This window comes from Sphaerodactylus townsendi, linkage group LG01 (assembly GCF_021028975.2).
Source record: "Sphaerodactylus townsendi isolate TG3544 linkage group LG01, MPM_Stown_v2.3, whole genome shotgun sequence".
Classification (NCBI taxonomy): domain Eukaryota; kingdom Metazoa; phylum Chordata; class Lepidosauria; order Squamata; family Sphaerodactylidae; genus Sphaerodactylus; species Sphaerodactylus townsendi.
The window spans coordinates 139,962,927-139,980,517 of NC_059425.1; the positions used below are offsets into that span (position 1 = coordinate 139,962,927).

The 17,591-nt window shown below is 37.2% G+C and overlaps 1 protein-coding gene across 4 annotated transcripts in view; it reads right to left on the reverse strand.

Moving 5' to 3' along the window:
- MYO6 (myosin VI) overlaps positions 1-17,591 on the reverse strand; it is a 125,086-nt gene that overhangs the window by 53,600 nt on the left and 53,895 nt on the right. For all 4 annotated transcript variants that reach the window (XR_007244411.1, XM_048495609.1, XM_048495588.1 and 1 more), the window contains exons 11-14: positions 13,389-13,569; positions 11,811-11,955; positions 5,246-5,403; positions 474-565 (exon numbers count right to left, since the gene is read on the reverse strand). Coding sequence is in view for 3 of the 4 variants with exons in the window: in XM_048495609.1 (XP_048351566.1) it covers positions 474-565; positions 5,246-5,403; positions 11,811-11,955; positions 13,389-13,569 (576 nt within the window). In the remaining variant the exon portion in view is untranslated. The remainder of the gene's footprint in view (positions 1-473; positions 566-5,245; positions 5,404-11,810; positions 11,956-13,388; positions 13,570-17,591) is intronic.

The window sequence follows — 17,591 nt, forward strand, 5'->3', positions numbered from 1 at the left end:
TAGAAGCATCATGCCTCCCTTTGGCTTATGTGAACTAGAAGAACAAACTGAAAAGTGAACCTGTTATTAACAACTTTTTCTTCACTATTTTCAAGTTTTGTAACACTGCCATCCTCAGCTGAGTTGCATCCTAAGTCGGGAAAGCAGTCAGTTTGTATACACACAATGGTAAATATTAGCGAAAAATTAATGAGGCACATGAGATTAATTTTGATATAAGTTATCCACATATTTCAAAAGCAGATTTTTAAATCATTTTGTAAGGGCAAGGAATTTTATCAGAAACATCCAAAATTCAACACGATTTTAGGAATGGGCTTGTAATCATTCTGCATGGTAATCTCTTATTACCATTGCCAATAGTAATCCTGTATGAGGCCCCACAATGTAAATTCAGTGAAGTGGTAGCTGAAAAGTCAATTCAGAAAAAATCTTTCCACATGCAGTTGATTGCATGGTGCAACCTAAGTTACCTCTTTGAGAATCCTTTCATTAAAGAACTGCTGCAGCTTCTCATTACAGTAGTTAATGCAAAACTGTTCAAAGCTGTTATGTTCAAAATATTCTGTAAAATAAAACAGTGAAAAAAACATTCAAGGAGATGAATTCAGCACACGGTGCTCTTGTAACACAATGGCAAATTACGAGATTGAATTAAAACATCAGGTCTTTTGTCCTATACCGTATGAGATGTATTAAAAAAGAAAAATTAGATGAAATCATGATTGAATTTTAAAATATGTGATTTGATATTAACTGATATTAACTGCCTAACTGATATTAACATAGCTGATATTAACTGCATGCAGAAAGCATTAATCAACCAATTTTTCCCCAAATTAAATCTACCAACTACATCTAGGGCTTAATGAGAACACATAAGCTCTCCTTTTTCTTCAGATGTAACACATCTGTTGAGCTCAAGGCAAGTAGAATGCAATGTAAGTGAGAAGTAAAGCACAATGATTAAAAAAAGTATATGCTACAATTCACTGTTGGAACGATCTTTTTAACATCTGGATTTTTAATTCATTCAGCCCCTTAAATGGAACATAAAATACAAGTGGAATAAGAAACATTCTAAATCTTACTTCTTTTTACTCTAATGGCAAATCCAGCCAAATTGTTTAAGAAATATTTCAGAGCTAAGCCAAGCTCATATTTCCAAAGTTTCCACAGGTACAGAGCAACAACTGCAATAGCTGATCTGTGTGCCTAAAATTTGGTGCTTATATGGGGGAAAGTAGACTATCCTACACAAAAGGGTAGGGGACTATGATGGGATATGCGGGGCGGGGGGGAGGGGATTGGCTTTCTCAGTACACAGAAGCAACAGATGAATTTCCATTTTAAAAAACAGTCCTACATACAAAAGCCACCAGGAACATCTTGCCCTGTGTTACCGAGCATCATTTTGGATTTACCTGAAGGAAAGCTCTCCCTCAAGAATTAAATATGATTCCTTTTTATAGTGGTTTGTTTTTAAAGAGCAAGGCAAACCTAAGGCTCAGATACTAAACATCTCTATAAAAAAGTAAATCTCATTGAACACAATAGTACAAAATATACTTAGGATTAGGTTGCAAAACAGTTGAATATATTCACTAAACCCATGACAAACCCAGGCCTTCAACATGTTGTACCTGAACTTTTTTTTAGTAAAGTTATTTAGAGAATTAGGGAAATTTATCTAAGCCTTTCTTTGATCTTATGGAAAAAATGGCATTAAAAGACGTTTGGAGAGAGAAGGTAGGCTTAGCTAGAGATACATCTTCTACTTAAGCTGGTATTAAAGCTTTTCTGGAATTGATATGGTATGGGTATTTGGTGGCCCAAATGTTTAAGATAAAAATACTACCATGGATATAGTCAGACCATAGCCTGATACAATGGAATAGTAAAAGACCATAGTGGAAATTTAGAAATTAGGATTAGATACTTCAAAAAGATTGAATAAACATAAATGCCATCTCAGATTTAAAAAGTACTATGGGATGGTAGTAAGGTCTTCCTAAGAGGTGTGAAAAAGAATGTTTCCCAAAAAAAATGAAAAAAATGTAATCAGATTACAGAAGAATTTAAAGGAAACGAACAGAAATTACAGAAAAACCAAGAAGATAGAAAAACAGATTATAACTTTTTAAAATGAAAGATATTAATGTCTAAGGAGATTATTTTTAAAAATGAAATATTTAAACCAGAAAGATTTTGACCTGGCAAATATACCTGAGAAGTAGTTGGTGGTGAAGATGAGAAAGGAAAAACAAGACCGAACAATAGTCAAGATTAAATAAGTCAAGATACTATCACGGATCAAGTAAAAATCTAAAAACAAATTCTGACATATTATTCTTACTTCTATAAAAAAAGAAAAAGAAGCAAAAAATGTATATATACACTTATGTAAAAAGAAACTAATGTTAATTAAAGAAGAATAATTAAAAAGTTTAAACAGTCCTGTAACAAGGAAATAATAAGAGTAATTAGAAGCTTAAAAGGAGGTAAAGCACCAGAATCAGATGGTTTTACTGCACTATATAATTAAAAAAGGAAATTTTGGCATTAATATTACTAAATATAATGAATATCATATTTATCTGGGAGAGGATCCCAAAATCATGGGAAGAAGCCAATATTACAGACATCCTGAAAGAAGATTCAAAATGTATCTTTTAGAATTTTAGGTCTATTAAATACATAAAATATTTGCTGCAGTTCTGGCAAACTATTTAAAAATAATACTGAATGATTAAATATACAAAGATCAAAAGGAGTTTTGCTAAAGACAGATTAGGAAAAATGTGAGGGTGGTAATTAATATGCTAGACTATTTGGAACAAAACCCAGAAATTCAAGTGGTCTTAATTTTCCTCGACGCTGAGAAGGCACTTGGCAACTTAGATTGGCAATTTATGTTTAAGGTATTGTATCATTTGGGAATCAAAAATGAGTTCATTAATGCAGTAAAAGTCATCTATAATACACAAAAGCATGCCTTTTTATATATGATAAGACCACTACATCATTTAATATTGAAAAGGGCACTAGACAGGGCTGCCCATTATTTCCCTTACTTTTTATTGCAGTTATTGAAATCTTAAATAGAAATATTAGGATAGATCAAAGTATTAAGGGTATTAAGGTTCAGAGGTAAATATTTAAATGAAGAACATATGCTGGTGATTTCGTGTTGTCTATATGAAGACCTCTTAGAAAAAGTACAAATTTTAATGGAGAAAATGAGAAAATTTGGTAATCTTGCAGGTCTTAAACTAAATAACCAAAAAACAAATATACTTATGAAAAATATGACTAAAGATAAAGAAATGTTGCTCCAACAGAAGACAGGATTTAAAATAGCTCCTAAAATACAATATTTAGGAATAGTAATTGCAAAAAATCTCCAGTATATCAGAATAGGTATGAGATTTGGCAGGATATAAAAAAAGATTTAGAAAAATAGCATAACTTCCCCCTATCATTGCTAGGATGGTTTGCAATAATTAAAATGAATGGTCTCTCAATAATTGTCACAGACAAGCCATGTAAAAAATGGTAGAGAGATTTGGGAAAGTTTACACGGGCAAGAAAAAACCAAGGATAAAATATACTTCACTTAACAGATTTGAAAGTACAAAAGGATTAACATTACTGGAATTAAGGGCATATTATGAAGTGTGTGCCTTTGTATGAATAAAGGAATGGATGCTTTTGACAAAATAAAGATTACTAAATTTAAAAGGCCACAATAATGTACATGGCTGGCATGTGTATTTGTGGCCCAAAAAAGAGAGACTGGATAGATCCTTTAAAATAATTTTGTAGGACGTGACCTTTGAAAATACAGATGATATATAAAACTAGAATATATGATGGCACACCTATGTGGCTATAGCCAATTGGAAGCATTACAATTAAAGAGATTTTAGAAACAATGGGATGTGGTAAAGATATAGACATAACAGAGAAAAGAGGTAATGAGGTGATTTTAAAAACAAGGGAAGAAATAAATGAAGAGATATAAGGTCATAGGTTTCTATATATGCAAGTAAGAAATAAATTTAAGACAGATGAAAGACAGGATTTTAAAAAGCTTCTTTGCTCTAATAATGAGAAATTGATAAAGAAAATATATACATACCTATTAAATTTCCTGACTGAGAAAGAAATAGTTAAGGAAATAATGATAAAATGGGCACAAAACATAGGAAGAAATGTAATAATGGAAGAATGGGAAAAATCCCAGAAGAGAGTAACTAAATTTACACTGAGTATGGATCTGAAAGAAAATTATTATAAAGTATTTCATAGATGGTACTTGACACCAGTGATAATTACAAAGATGTGCTCAAATCGTTCTCCACATTGCTAAAAATGCAAAAAAAATGCAAAAAAATGTAAAAAAAAATTGGTTCATATTTTCATATGTGGTAATCCTGCAAAAAGGTTTAGAAGTTCCGGTGAATAGTGTGAAGCATTGTTCAAAAAAACCCTTTCAAGATAAAATTTGATATGAATCCTGAAATTTACCTGTTAGGAATATTTGATATTGAAGTGTGAAATAAGAATGATACCTATATAATTACAGCAGTGAGAATGACTTTAGCTAAAAGCTGGAAATTGTCAAAGATTCTAACTGAGAAGGAGTGGCTGAATAAAATTTGGAACTTTGCGAAATTAGATAGGCTAACTAAAATGTTGAAAGAACTAACAATGGAAAAATTTCAGTAAATATGGTCTCCCTGGTTAGAATTTATGAAAGAGAAATATGACTCAGATTTACCCTCAGTTAGGTTACTTTCAGAATAAAGAGGATATTGATTCTAGAGGATAGTGTATTAGTTCGGTTTGCTTTCAGTTTTTTTGTATTTCTAATTTTGTATAAGACACGAATTTATTATTGTAATGACATATTAGTCAGAGAGGTAGTTATTTCTCAGATGGATGTGGAGGAAGTAATACTGACTGGATGGATTTCTCAGATGGACATGGTCGGAACTAATACTGACTGACTAATTTTTTTCTTTTTTGTTGTCACTGTTCTTGTACTCTATTATATGTATTTTTATTGAGAATTAATAACATCTTTATTAAAAAGGAGAATTCCTTTACTTATATCAGACAAAGCCCTGGGAATTAACTAGGTAATGCTTACTCTGTGCTTGACATAACAAATAAATAAAAATTATATGTGTTAATACCTGCTTAATGGCAGGATTAGTCAGAATAATTAAAATATACTTACCAAAGCCTGCAATATCCAGGACTCCAATAAAAAAGGATGACGTCTCAAAAGGAAAACACTGATTCACCCTATTCACCACATGGTCAAAAAGATGGCTGTAGACTGTTTTTGCCAAGGCATCACGTGCATTGTTTGCCTGTTCTACTTTTAAGGGCACTCTGCATGGCACAAAAGGGAGAGAAAGTGCATAATTAGATTTAATTTAACTTAGCATAACTGAAATGTAATGAATTCTTATCAGCAAAGAAACAGACAGGGCTACTGGCTTGTTCCACGTTTACCTCAGTAGCATAGCTTTGCACATAATCAGGAAACAGTGATATGCAAGTGAGGATTGGCATAAATCACTGAGACCATGTTCTGCTAGCATTTAAGCACCACTACTTGGGCTGTGAGTGGCAGCTCCATGACATCCAATTGATAACTGCTAAACTTCCAACAGTGCGATACCTGTACAAAAACTCAAACACCATCTTTTCAAGAACTGCATGCAGAGAAGAAGCATGGAAACTGCCAGAAGCATGGAAAACAAAGCTTCAGTCAAATTAACCTAACTACCGCCATGCCTGATAGTATATTTTAAAAGGTTTTTTAAAAAATTGAGCTGGTAACAACCTCATTGCTCATTAGCATTGTTACTATATGCATCCTGGCTAATATAGTACAGCTACTCTCACAAGATGAAAGGTGACTACAGAAGTCCCTTAATCAAAAGCTATAAAAAGTCTATACAAAACCTCTCTTTCAAAAAGCCTCACAAAAAGGACCACAAATACAAGGTAGAAGGGACTGTAAAAGTTCTAGATCTTGAAGAGAAACCTTATAGAAGAACAAAAACTTGCTTGATTACCAAAGATGGAGACAATGTTTTAGGGAGATATTATTTCGGGCTGGTATGATTTTTTACTGCAATAAACATTCTAACCAATGGGGGGGGGGGGATTCAGGGCCCTCAAGTATTTTCCAGAAAAACCAAATAGTTTTTTTAAAATCCATTTTTCAAATTAATGTATTTTCTAACATTGATATCACCTAGCTAAATCACATTTGGCTGAGACAACGTTAACTGAGAACAAATCACATCAGCTGAGAGCAAGCACACACATAAACAAGTCTGCCTAAAAACTCACTGTCCTCACTCTGAGCTACCTTTGTTTGCCTCAATATAAAGACAGGCTACTGATGAGGTCCCCAGTAGGTAGAGAAAAGCCAACTGCCTGTGGAAAATGGCACTGAAGCTGCAGATGCTTAGGGCTGTAAAAAGTACTCACAATAGAACGTTGCTGTTGTCAGAATGCAAGGTAACTGGGGGAGAGTAAGAGGACTAGGATACTTGAATGTTATTCTAAGAAAGGGTGGGACCTTCTCGCAACCCCCTTCCCCCACACACACACACACACAAAAAGAAATAGCTATCCAGTCTCAATAACCCCAGGTGGTTCTATGACACATGGGAAAAATTGTGAAAAGAAATGATGACAATCAAACCAGATTCAAGTTAGTTAAAACATGGAAGTTGTTTGTCATGACAATTATGACTCATCAAACATATTTTAAAAATTACTGATTTATTCCCTACCCCATTCCTTTACTTGGTACAACAATACTTATTTCAAAAATAATCAGGGTGCAAAAGGAAAATCGACTGCTGTGTTGCAAATCTGAGTTTCGGTCAACTTAAAAAAAAACCCCTTGAAAACCACTCTCTGATTTGAACTGAAATCCTTCCTGATATTGTTTAAAGGTTGCAATCAAAACTAAGCATGTTTTTCTCCAGTTCAACTTTGAAAGGAATGGTAAGAAAGCCTGCAGGGCAAACATTCAATGCTGCACCAAACTTGAGGGTGGGGGTGAGAGCAGTTTGGAACCACTACAATACTTTCCAAATGTTTCTTGAAAGGTACGCAATCATTAACAGAAATTCAAATCAATTGGTATTGAGGATGCTGCATCAAGCATTCATTAGGGAGGATAACTCCAGCTATATTACATTAGAGAGTAATCAGCCTTAATGTACTGTCTCTTGATTTGTCTTACAGTAATAAGCACTGACAGAAATCTTATAAATAGAGGGAAGGTTCCCTAACACTCTCCTTCTGATACCTTTAAAGCTCCACGTTGTAATCCTGGAAGTTCATGTCAGCTACCAGTCTTTTATATAAGACATTAGGTATTCAATAATTACAGACACACACAGAAAATATCATAAAAATTCTCTAGTGAAAAGTACATCGCAAATTCGAGGCTTCTATATATAAAAAACAGGTTCCAGCACAATCTCTTTGTATTACTTCAGCAATTCCAAATCAGTTGAATGTCTGAACAATAATCAGCGCTGTATTGAGGAATGTGTGATTGTATATCACATCATATTTTTAAAACACCTCTCTTCTGATCTGATCTGACCTATTCACTTTTCTGATCGCTCACATTAATGCAGAGAAAACATAATGAAGACACAGACACACATACTGTTACCTCTCTATTTCCTATTAAGGGAATCATTTTTATCCCATAGTATCCTGGGGGTGGGGGGCAGGGAGAGGTTAAAGGACAGAATTACAACTTATAATTACAGAACAATTGTGTGACCCCCCCCCCACTTGCATTCTTCCAATATCTTCCATTCTGACATTTGAGAACTTCCAGTAAATAACAGATGCTGAAAGTTTTAACAATTATATTGAGGGTGTTCCATGCGCATACCACAAAACTTCAGAATTCTTGCCAAATGAGAAAGAGAATATATCCAGCCTTCATCTGCATAATATACTCAAACTGACTAGGATAGGGGTCTGCAACCTGCGGCTCTCCATGCTGGCAGGGGCTGATGGGATTTGTAGTCCATGAACATCTGGAGAGCCGCAGGTTGCAGACCCCTGGACTAGGATGAGCTGTGAACAAAAACAGGTAAAATTTTGTTCATCATTTTCCTACACTTCCATGCTTTTCAACCTTAATAAGGTCAATTGCCCTATGATATTTCATCTGCCCTCCCTTCCATGTTTTCTTGTACACTGCAGTAACTGATTGTGGTACAGTCATATTACTACAATGTCATCAAACAGAAAACTGAAACATGCGTGTTGAGTGAAGTTTACAGAATAATATTTTCTCAGTTGTAAAGAATTCACACCTTGTGCGTTTGCTTCTGCCTTGGAATTAATCTAAACAATACAATCACCACAGGGAGTGTTATTTTTGCATGGCATAGTCATTGATATGCAAGGGTTACTATGTGCATTTGTCAAACTGAGTTGTTAACTGAAAATTTCAGGAATTCATCTCAAGAATTTCTTGGTGATTTTTATCTGCGGCACTCTGAAATGCTCGCATTATGCTCTCAGAGAACGTGGAAAATAATTAAAGGTTAATTATTCCCTTTGTAGATCAGTACTGCATGTTGTGCCTTAAATGCTGTCAAGTTGATTCTGACTTATGTTGACCTCCAAAACATCCCATCATTAACAGTCTTGCTCAGGTCTTGCAAACTGGGGGCTGTAGTTTCCTTGACTAAGTCAACACATCCCATGTTGGTTTTCCTGTTTTCTTGTTGTCATTAACATTTCCCAGCATGATTGCCTTTTACAGTGACGCTGGTCTTCTCATAAAGTGACCAAAGTACAATAGTTTCGGAGTAGTCATTTTAGCTTCTAGGGAGAGTTCAGAGTAGGTCTTTTTGGTAGTCCATAGTACCCATAAAACTCTCCTCCAAAACCACATTTCGAATTAATCAACTTTCTTTCTGTCAGCTCAGTTTTCTTCATTGTCCAACTTTCACATCCACACACAGTAATGGGGGAAACTGTAGACTGAATTATCTTGATCTTAGTCACCTGAAACATATCCTTACACTTAAGAATCTTTTCTATGCTCAGTACTACTTCTAAAGTTCTTCATTTTTATAACTGCTTTTGTGGCATATTCACAATCAGTGAGGTACAGTTTTTCTTTTTGCAAAGGCTAGGAAAGGTAAACCTCAGGTAGATATATACTATAGCATGGGCTCCATTTTTGAACCTATTTGATAGTAGGTACAAAAGTTCACTGGAGTTATTCTGGGCATTGTGTTATCATATAGAACAGAAAGGAAATTTGATTACAAGAATGTACCAATTTGTTTTCAAAAATGTCTCTTGCTGTTTGAATTTATAAGACCATCCTCTCTCATAAGGTCATAAGGTGCTGACAAGGGAAGAAGGTCCTGACCACTGCACACCAAGGGATCCAGCAGCTAGGTGACTGTCTTTTCCACACTGCCAAGGAAACTCTGTGCCTGGAGCACAACCTCCTCCCCCCTTCCCCATGAAAGAGCAAAGCAATTCCCTGGACCACACACTGCTAAAGAAGGGGACCATCCTGCAGCTCCTCCCCCCATTGCATACTTCCTGCTGCTGCTGTTGCGAAAGAACAGAAAATGCTTGTTATTTCCAAGCACTCTGTTAGTATTGCATCGAGGGATTGATATATCCATGGAATGCAGAGGTCGGTGTGAGTGTGTTTCTTTTCTTGCACTTTGAATAGCCAGCAACATAGAAGGGGTGAAGGGGAAGGCGTGGATGGCAGTTGGAAGGGAGTGTAAAGGCTGGCCATGGGCAGAGGGAGGGAAGGTGTCCAGGGCAAAGCTGTGCTCACTGGCAAATATCCCCACTCTGGTGGCCAAGCAAAGTTAAGTTCACAATAGAAATGGTCTTGCTTGCTGCAGGGAGAATGAAAAGTGAAAGTGGGGCTTGAAGAAATACATTCATACAAGAAATCTTGCTGTAAAGAACATTTGCTCCCACCACAAAGCAAACGCATATGCATAATGGGCTAACAGTTGTTAAATCCTGGTCAGTATCTTGGCTGTTATCAGTTACCAAGGACACACTAACCTTTGATAATTCCACAAGGAAGTGGCAAATCTGCTAGAGATACTCTAGGCTATGTGTATTTGAACTCACACAGGACTAACTATGCTTTACAATGCCAGAATGAGATACAGCAAAAAAGAATCAGGAATGTCCTTGGGAGACATTCCTGCAAAAATAGGTTAAAGATCTAAAGTTCAAGAACTTAAATCAAATGAACAAAAGACAAAATTATACAAATTGATTCAACAGACTTGCACAATTTACCATTACTGTGAAACATCTTTAACTTACTGCATTTAAGTATGCAAGGAATCCCAACTGCATAAATCAACAGAACTGATAAATTCAATGATCCATTTATAAATTATTGTATCTCGTTCTAATTCTGGGGGAAAAAAATAGTAAATAGAATGCCAAAGCTAAACAGAATACTAACTGATTTATTGCAGAAAACCTGAATAGATTTTTAAGGGAGGGAAGGATGGAGAGGCTCCATGTCTACTATCTTGTTTGTTCATCAGGACGCAGGGGACTTTTCTACTGCCACTGACTACACCAGTGCTTTTTCTTTTTGTTTGGGTGGTGAAGGGCCATCAAGTCACAGCAGACTTAGGGTGACTGTGTGAGATTTTTAAGGCTTTCAAGGCCAGCGAAGAACACAGGTGGTTTGTCGTTGCCTATCTCTGTGTAGCGACCCTTGCATTCGTAGGTGGTCTCTCATCCCCTTGCTAACCAAGGTTCTGATATCTGATGAGGTCAGGCTAGTCTAGGACATTCATGTCAGGACTTGTTTTTTTGGGGGGGAGGGGAAGAATAATCACAGAGATAAAAATATGGAACAATGACCTAAACCATCAGGTGCAAAATGAAGAATGACATTTGTTACTTGATATTGATACTGTGTTGAGAACTAATCCAAGTCTGGATTGTAGCTATAAAAAATCTGGATGATTTATTTAAAGCAGAACAGTGAATCAGTCCCTTTGAAAAAGAAATAGACAAGCTTCTTCTAGCAAGCAATCCCTGGTAAGAATAAGCATGCAGGGTGTGATCTGCTAATGGATGAAGTGACAACATAAAATATGACACCAATTAATGCATTTGAACAGGAAAACTGATGAACCGAGCAGGTTTACAGAGCAACCTATCTGCGTAACTCATGTCGAGGAACCTGGAATCCTAATACATAGTGAACCTGACACAGGAAAGTCACAGCTGCCACATTTAAAGAATTAACTGAGTACTTCTGTTCTTTATTTCAGTCTTTAAATGTTCCAAATGACCTGTGCAAACTGTACACCAAGTCTGAACATTGTGTTTATTCCCAGCTTTTAAGCAATTATTGTCAGGCAAATAGAGATTCAAGCTGTCCAAGACTTGCTGTATGTTCACTTTCTCCAACGGTTGACAGCCTAATTATCAACAAAACAATTTTTTTTGTTCCTCTCAAGCATTATTACATAGATACTTTCTCTCCTGCATGCAGAAGGAGAGGCAAATAAATCTGCTACAATGACAGATGTTTTATTACCAGTAGGAAAGTACTATACATCTTGCAAATCCAAGGCAACCTTATTTTGCTATTCCCCCCCCCCCCATACACAGATGCAAGTTAATACAACGAAATAGCTAAAAGGAAAACAATGTTCATGCTCAGTATTTTATACTTCAGTTGTAGAAAAGAGATCATTGCTTCATCCTTAGTCACTCACTTTATAACTGTTCCTTTGGTGCCCCCTGCTGTTGTCAGCATAACTCTGGTGGTTAAACTGACCCGAAGATCATCCTGGTCCAAGCCGAGCAATTCAGCACAGTATTCTAATGACTGAGTAGATCTGTTCTTCAGCATGCAGCCACCTGATGCAAGCAGCAAACACAGTTAGAATTAGATTAAACACACTTTGTAAAAACTTACATTTACCACAGGAACTGCCAACTCTATCTAAACTGTGTGCATCTATCATCTTCTTGCAAACTATTTAGTGAGACAAAGTTTGGCAGAATCCAGTGTGCAATGAAAACTGTAATTAATTTTTTTTAATTTAAAAATTCAATTTAAGAGTTAAAAAGACACATCTTTGAAAGACAGATTCTACCTTCATGATAATTACAGAAACCTTTCTGATTTCAGCTACTATCTAAAGGGACTGGAAAAAAAATAAGCAGAGATGTTTGCCTTACCACCCTCCAGAATATTGTATTGAAACTGGTAAAAACTCAGCTGGTATGTCATCCACAATTTAACACAAACCTAAAGAAAGAGCCAACTACACTCCAATAGAGTTCTAATGCTGAAGCAGAATATATCCAGCCTAGAAACTCTCTGGATGGACCATCATTTACTCCAGAGGTGGGATTCAAATAATTTAACCACCGGTTCCAGTGGTGGGATTCAAATAATTTAACAATCAGTTGTTTACAAGCTCCATTTTAACAACCGGTTCTGGTGCAAACCTGCTGAATCCCACCACTGATTTACTCATAAATTACTCCAAATTCCTAAGAGGAAGCTGCCCACATTTCCTTTGTTGACTCAATTGTTTCATAATCTCTTTCTGTACTTTCACCTTCACAAAAAGCAGCACCAGAATGGAACAATCAGGGATGACTTCAAACTACTAGATAATGTAAGCAAGTGTTTACTTGTAACATTTCTTATGTTACCAAGTACAAGCACAAGGACTTCATAAGTATGAGAAATAAGTAGGAGAATGCTATTTCAAAGAGTTTTTCATGGACATGCTTCTGGGACACATAGCCCAAATTCATGAAAGCAGTCCAAATGAATAAGCATGTATATTCATGTTTGATAGAGGTCACTGAGAGTATACACTACAGCTCAAGTATTGCTTAAAGGTTAACAAGAAGAGTAACTTACACACACACACACACACACACACAGAGAGAGAGAGAGAGAGAGAGAGAGAGAGAGAGAGAGAGAGAGAGAGAGAGTGAGTTTTCACATAAATTTTTGCATAACGAGTCTTTATATTTTAATTCCACCCCTAATTAGTTGATGACCACCTTAATACGTGGCTATTTTTTATTTAGGAGATGCATATAGAACTGTGGCACTTAAACCTGGGCCACTTTTGGACTGTTAAGTATGCTTGCCAAAAGGACAGAAACAGAATTTCAAGCGGTTCTCTCTCACTCCCATCCCCACTTTCTCACATTTGGGTGTCCCAAAATTGGCTACTCTGAACTATTTTATGTTTCTTCACTTAAATACACGAATCTTTTGTTGAACTGGCGGCACGGTCCAATGGAATAGGGTAAAGAAATCTAACCAGAGGTGCTTCCAGCTTCTTCAAAATCAATATTTCCAAGGTGTAGGACACCAGCGACCACTCGGAACAGGTCCAATTTCTCATCATCATCCAAACCTATCTTCTTCATTGCAGTGCACATTCGGATGAAGTCTCCATGGTCATCCAGCAGAGGATCTTTCAAAGAGCCTGATTTCAGGTACTAAAACAAGAAGGTACGTAATCTGAAAGTAACTGAAGCCACTATTCTGTTTGCAAACATACAGCCAAAACAAACAAAACAATGCACATTTTAAAACACTGTTTTCTTTTCTTCCTGTGTAAAGGTTTGTATTCTGATCTTGGGACTGAGTATAGAATCTAACAGTGGTAGAGGAGACAAGGAATCTTGACTATAATGAAGGGGAAGTACGAAGGACAGAGTCATTAGTTCATATAGTGCCCAATAAAAGAATAAACAGAAGTAGGATTGACTAAGGCTGTCAAAATGGAGTCAGGGCACTTCAAGTTTTAAAAAGCATCCTGCTTTTAGTGAAGAAGAGTTACAAACATTGCCAAAACCTCACCCATTCATCATTGGGGCACAAAACATTGCTTTTACTCTTGAATTGCCTTCGTAGCACCATGATGTCACCGTATCTGATTGGTTACATGACTTTGTAAGTCTGGCTATGAGATCATCGATTGGCTGAGATCACACAGCCAAACAGTTGCTTCAACAACAACAAAACTGTGCCAAGCGAGCTACTAAACAAGCATAAGACAATGAAGGTGGTGAGAAAGTTTTCCAGGGAAATATTTTGGACAATTTGAACGCAGTATATTTGAAGGGAAATATATTTCCTTTAAGACTTTCAGGACAATGAGAGGGCTTGAAAAAATGTACCTGCAGGAACACAAATTCCAGCAGAAAAACATACAAACTATTTTCTAGTATTGGTGATACAAGAGCATAAATCAATGTATTTACATTAATGTATTTGTAAAGTACAAACAAATTCAACAGGAATGTTTTGTACATACCTATACAAAATGCATACTGTTTTGGTTTTTTGGCTGTTAAGAGTACAAACACCACACACACTGCTACACCAAAAGATTCAGGGATTTTAACAGAAAAACAAGCTCCTACAAGCAGTAACACAACTGACCAAACATGCAAAATTAAGAATGCTCTTAAAGATTTATTGTAACACTGAAAAGAGTTTCCAATCTGACACACGCTCTGCTTGGTTTCCATCCCAAGATATACTGTTCTAATACATCTAAAAATAAAGTGATAGCATGCATCTGAAAAGTTAAGCTCACACAGAAATTTAATGAAATTAAAATTTCAAATTATACAAAGTGATCACCTCATCTTCCTGACAAGAAGAGAATAAAAACAATGTAAGTGTTAATTGATTACCCAGCTTATTATTATTCAACATCTTCAAATAAAGCTCAAAATTGGAAAATTACAGAAGAGGATTTTTTTAATAATACAGGTACTGAGTGCCACTAACTGGCAGTGCAAATGCATTTTCGTTTTGTAGTTCAAATATTAATAATTCCTTCACATTTAAATTGAAGGCAGGCAGCCCCATCCAAAGGGCCCATGGAAACAGAACACAGCCGCACTGGTGTATTCACCCTTCTCCCAGAACCTCCCACCAGTGGAGGGAGCAGACACACCAGCAGCTACATCCTGCAGCCCTGCTGCCGCAAAATGTGGAAGGCAGGGCTATGCTGGTGTCCTGCTCGGATGCCAGAATGGGGGAGGCAGGCTGGGACATTCCTAGGGGCGAAGCCAACATTAGCTCCCTCCCCAAGTTGAGCATTGGTTGTGCAGCATGCCAGCTCTCAGACACTTGCTGCCCTTTTGGTGGCATATGTACTTTCTATCCTATGGTGCTTTTCCACAGCAGCAGGTTTCAGGGATTTTCCCTACTCCCCCTTGCCACCAGAAATCCTTTCGGAGGTAATGGGACAGCGCTGTATAAATGCCACAACCTGCTGCCAGGGGGTTGGATGGGGCTGTTAGTCATTTCACTGAATCAGACAGACATAGCTTATAACTTGTTTGTGGCAGCAACAATGTTAGCGGCAGAGCCAAATCTGCTACTATTGATCATGTTGAGTCAGAATCTTCAACTCTTCACAAGATACCCACTCCACAGCTTCTCAAGAAATGGAGAAAACATGAGAAAGCTAGTCCAGGACACATTATTCACATTCCTTTGGCAGTATGGTGAAAAGTTGTGAAAGAATCATAGCTGCCACAGGTGGAAATAGTCACATGGAATCTTCTGAAGATGTCACCCACCAATGCAGGTGAAACGTCAGGAGAAAATGCTACTAGACCAGGACCATACGGCCCGGAAACCACACAACACCCCAGTGAAAGCCTTCGACAATACATAGTCACATAAAAGTCAATAAAGGGCTTTGAGCCCACACACACTTTTTAAAAACCAGAAGCATCTGACTTTGACAGAACTTTGACTTTCCCTTTCTGAGAAGAAAACCTTCTCCATGACTGAGATTGAGGCTGACAATATGTAGGGAAAGGAGCCCTACAAGAGGAAGGAGACATGGGACCTGTATTCCCTACCCTGTAACTACCATGATAGGACCTTTGAGGAGATAGGGCAGGGAGACAGACTCCCAAGATTTTTTGCAGCAAATGCATTTTTCTCATACATTCTAGACTTGATCTATTTATTTATTTATTCAATTTATGTCCCATCCTACAACGGAGTCCCAGGGCAGCTTACATAATGGGGTTAAAAAGTCCGTTAAAACATCTGCTTTAGTTCTAAAAAGATCTCACCCATCAAAAAGAAAATCTTCAGTTTTAGAGTCTCATTAGGAAGGGTCACAGAACGTGACCATGAGTAACATCTTAAGGAGACGGCTGTGTAAGAATGCAGGCTGAAAAATCAGCCAAATGTTTGGTGGAATATCTGTTGGTCTAAAAGATTAGAGGCCTCAAGCTGTAAAGGTTTGGCCAAGTTCTGCTTATCCTCTGGCAGAAATTGTAAATAGGGGGCAGTGACATTCTGTAGAACAACTGATAGCTGGCCATAATGAACTGGTAGCTTTCAATCTTGAATCCCAAGGCAGCAGAGGCACAGATTTTGTATCCCAGGTTCTAATTTCCAGCCTGTCAACTGGAGCTGAATATTGGGGTAACTTTATTTTTGCGTTAGATGGAATCTAGCATCAGAGAACTAGCCTTAAGATGTCAGAAGATGTCAGAACTGCTTAGTTCTGTATAAAGGAAAGGTAAGAGTCCTCACTGGGAGAGTAAGTAGTAATTTCTACCACAGTGTCCTCCAGAGAGGGTTCCAAATAACGGTCAAGGCCTGATTCTGTAGAACCTTAGGGAAGCGGTTGGTTGATGTCTGACAAATGGACAGTGTGAAGGTTCTGCTGGATCTGAGCCATGTGGAGAATATGGATCCCAGGATTGATATTACCCATAAAGGTCCTCTTTGTGAGTGCCATAAAGGAAGAGTCAATCATAGTAGTGATAAGGGCCTTGATATGTCAAGCTGTGCTCAACATCAGTCAAATTGGAGAGCCACTGGGAAATTATTGAATGCAAAGGGTAGACAGCAAATGGAAAAGCAAGAGCTGATGTTGGAGGTACAAGGAGTTTACCCTCCAATATAAAACACTCAGACATGTGACATTGTCCTGGCAGCAACAGCATTCTTGGAATTGGTACAACCACTTCTATTGCACCAACAGCGATTTCACACATACTGAATAATGCACTTTCAATCTATTTTGAATGCACTTTAGTAATCATTTGCAAGTGGAGTTTGTCATTTCATCTAATAAAATCCAGCTGATATGTGCATGGAAAGTGGATTGAAAGTACATTATTCAGCATGTGTGAAAGCCCTAAGTGTGGTTCAATCCAAACCATGTCTCATGATCAAGGAGTTGCTGGGGCCAAAGGAATCTTTGCTGAATTCAAGGAGCCTGCCTTATTTTGTGCTTATGATACATTTTCTTCAGAGGTAGCCCTGAAGCACTGCAATCTGGATCCACACAAACAGAGGAAGGACCCATTGGAACAGACGATGATCATGAGCATTTCTCAGGAGTCTAGAGATGTGCTTGGCTATGATAGCTTTCAGAAACAGGGCTGAAGAGAGCTTTATCCCACAATGCGGCCTTAAGCTTGGAGGTCATATTTTGCCTTTGCTGTGAACTGTTTACAAACACAGCATC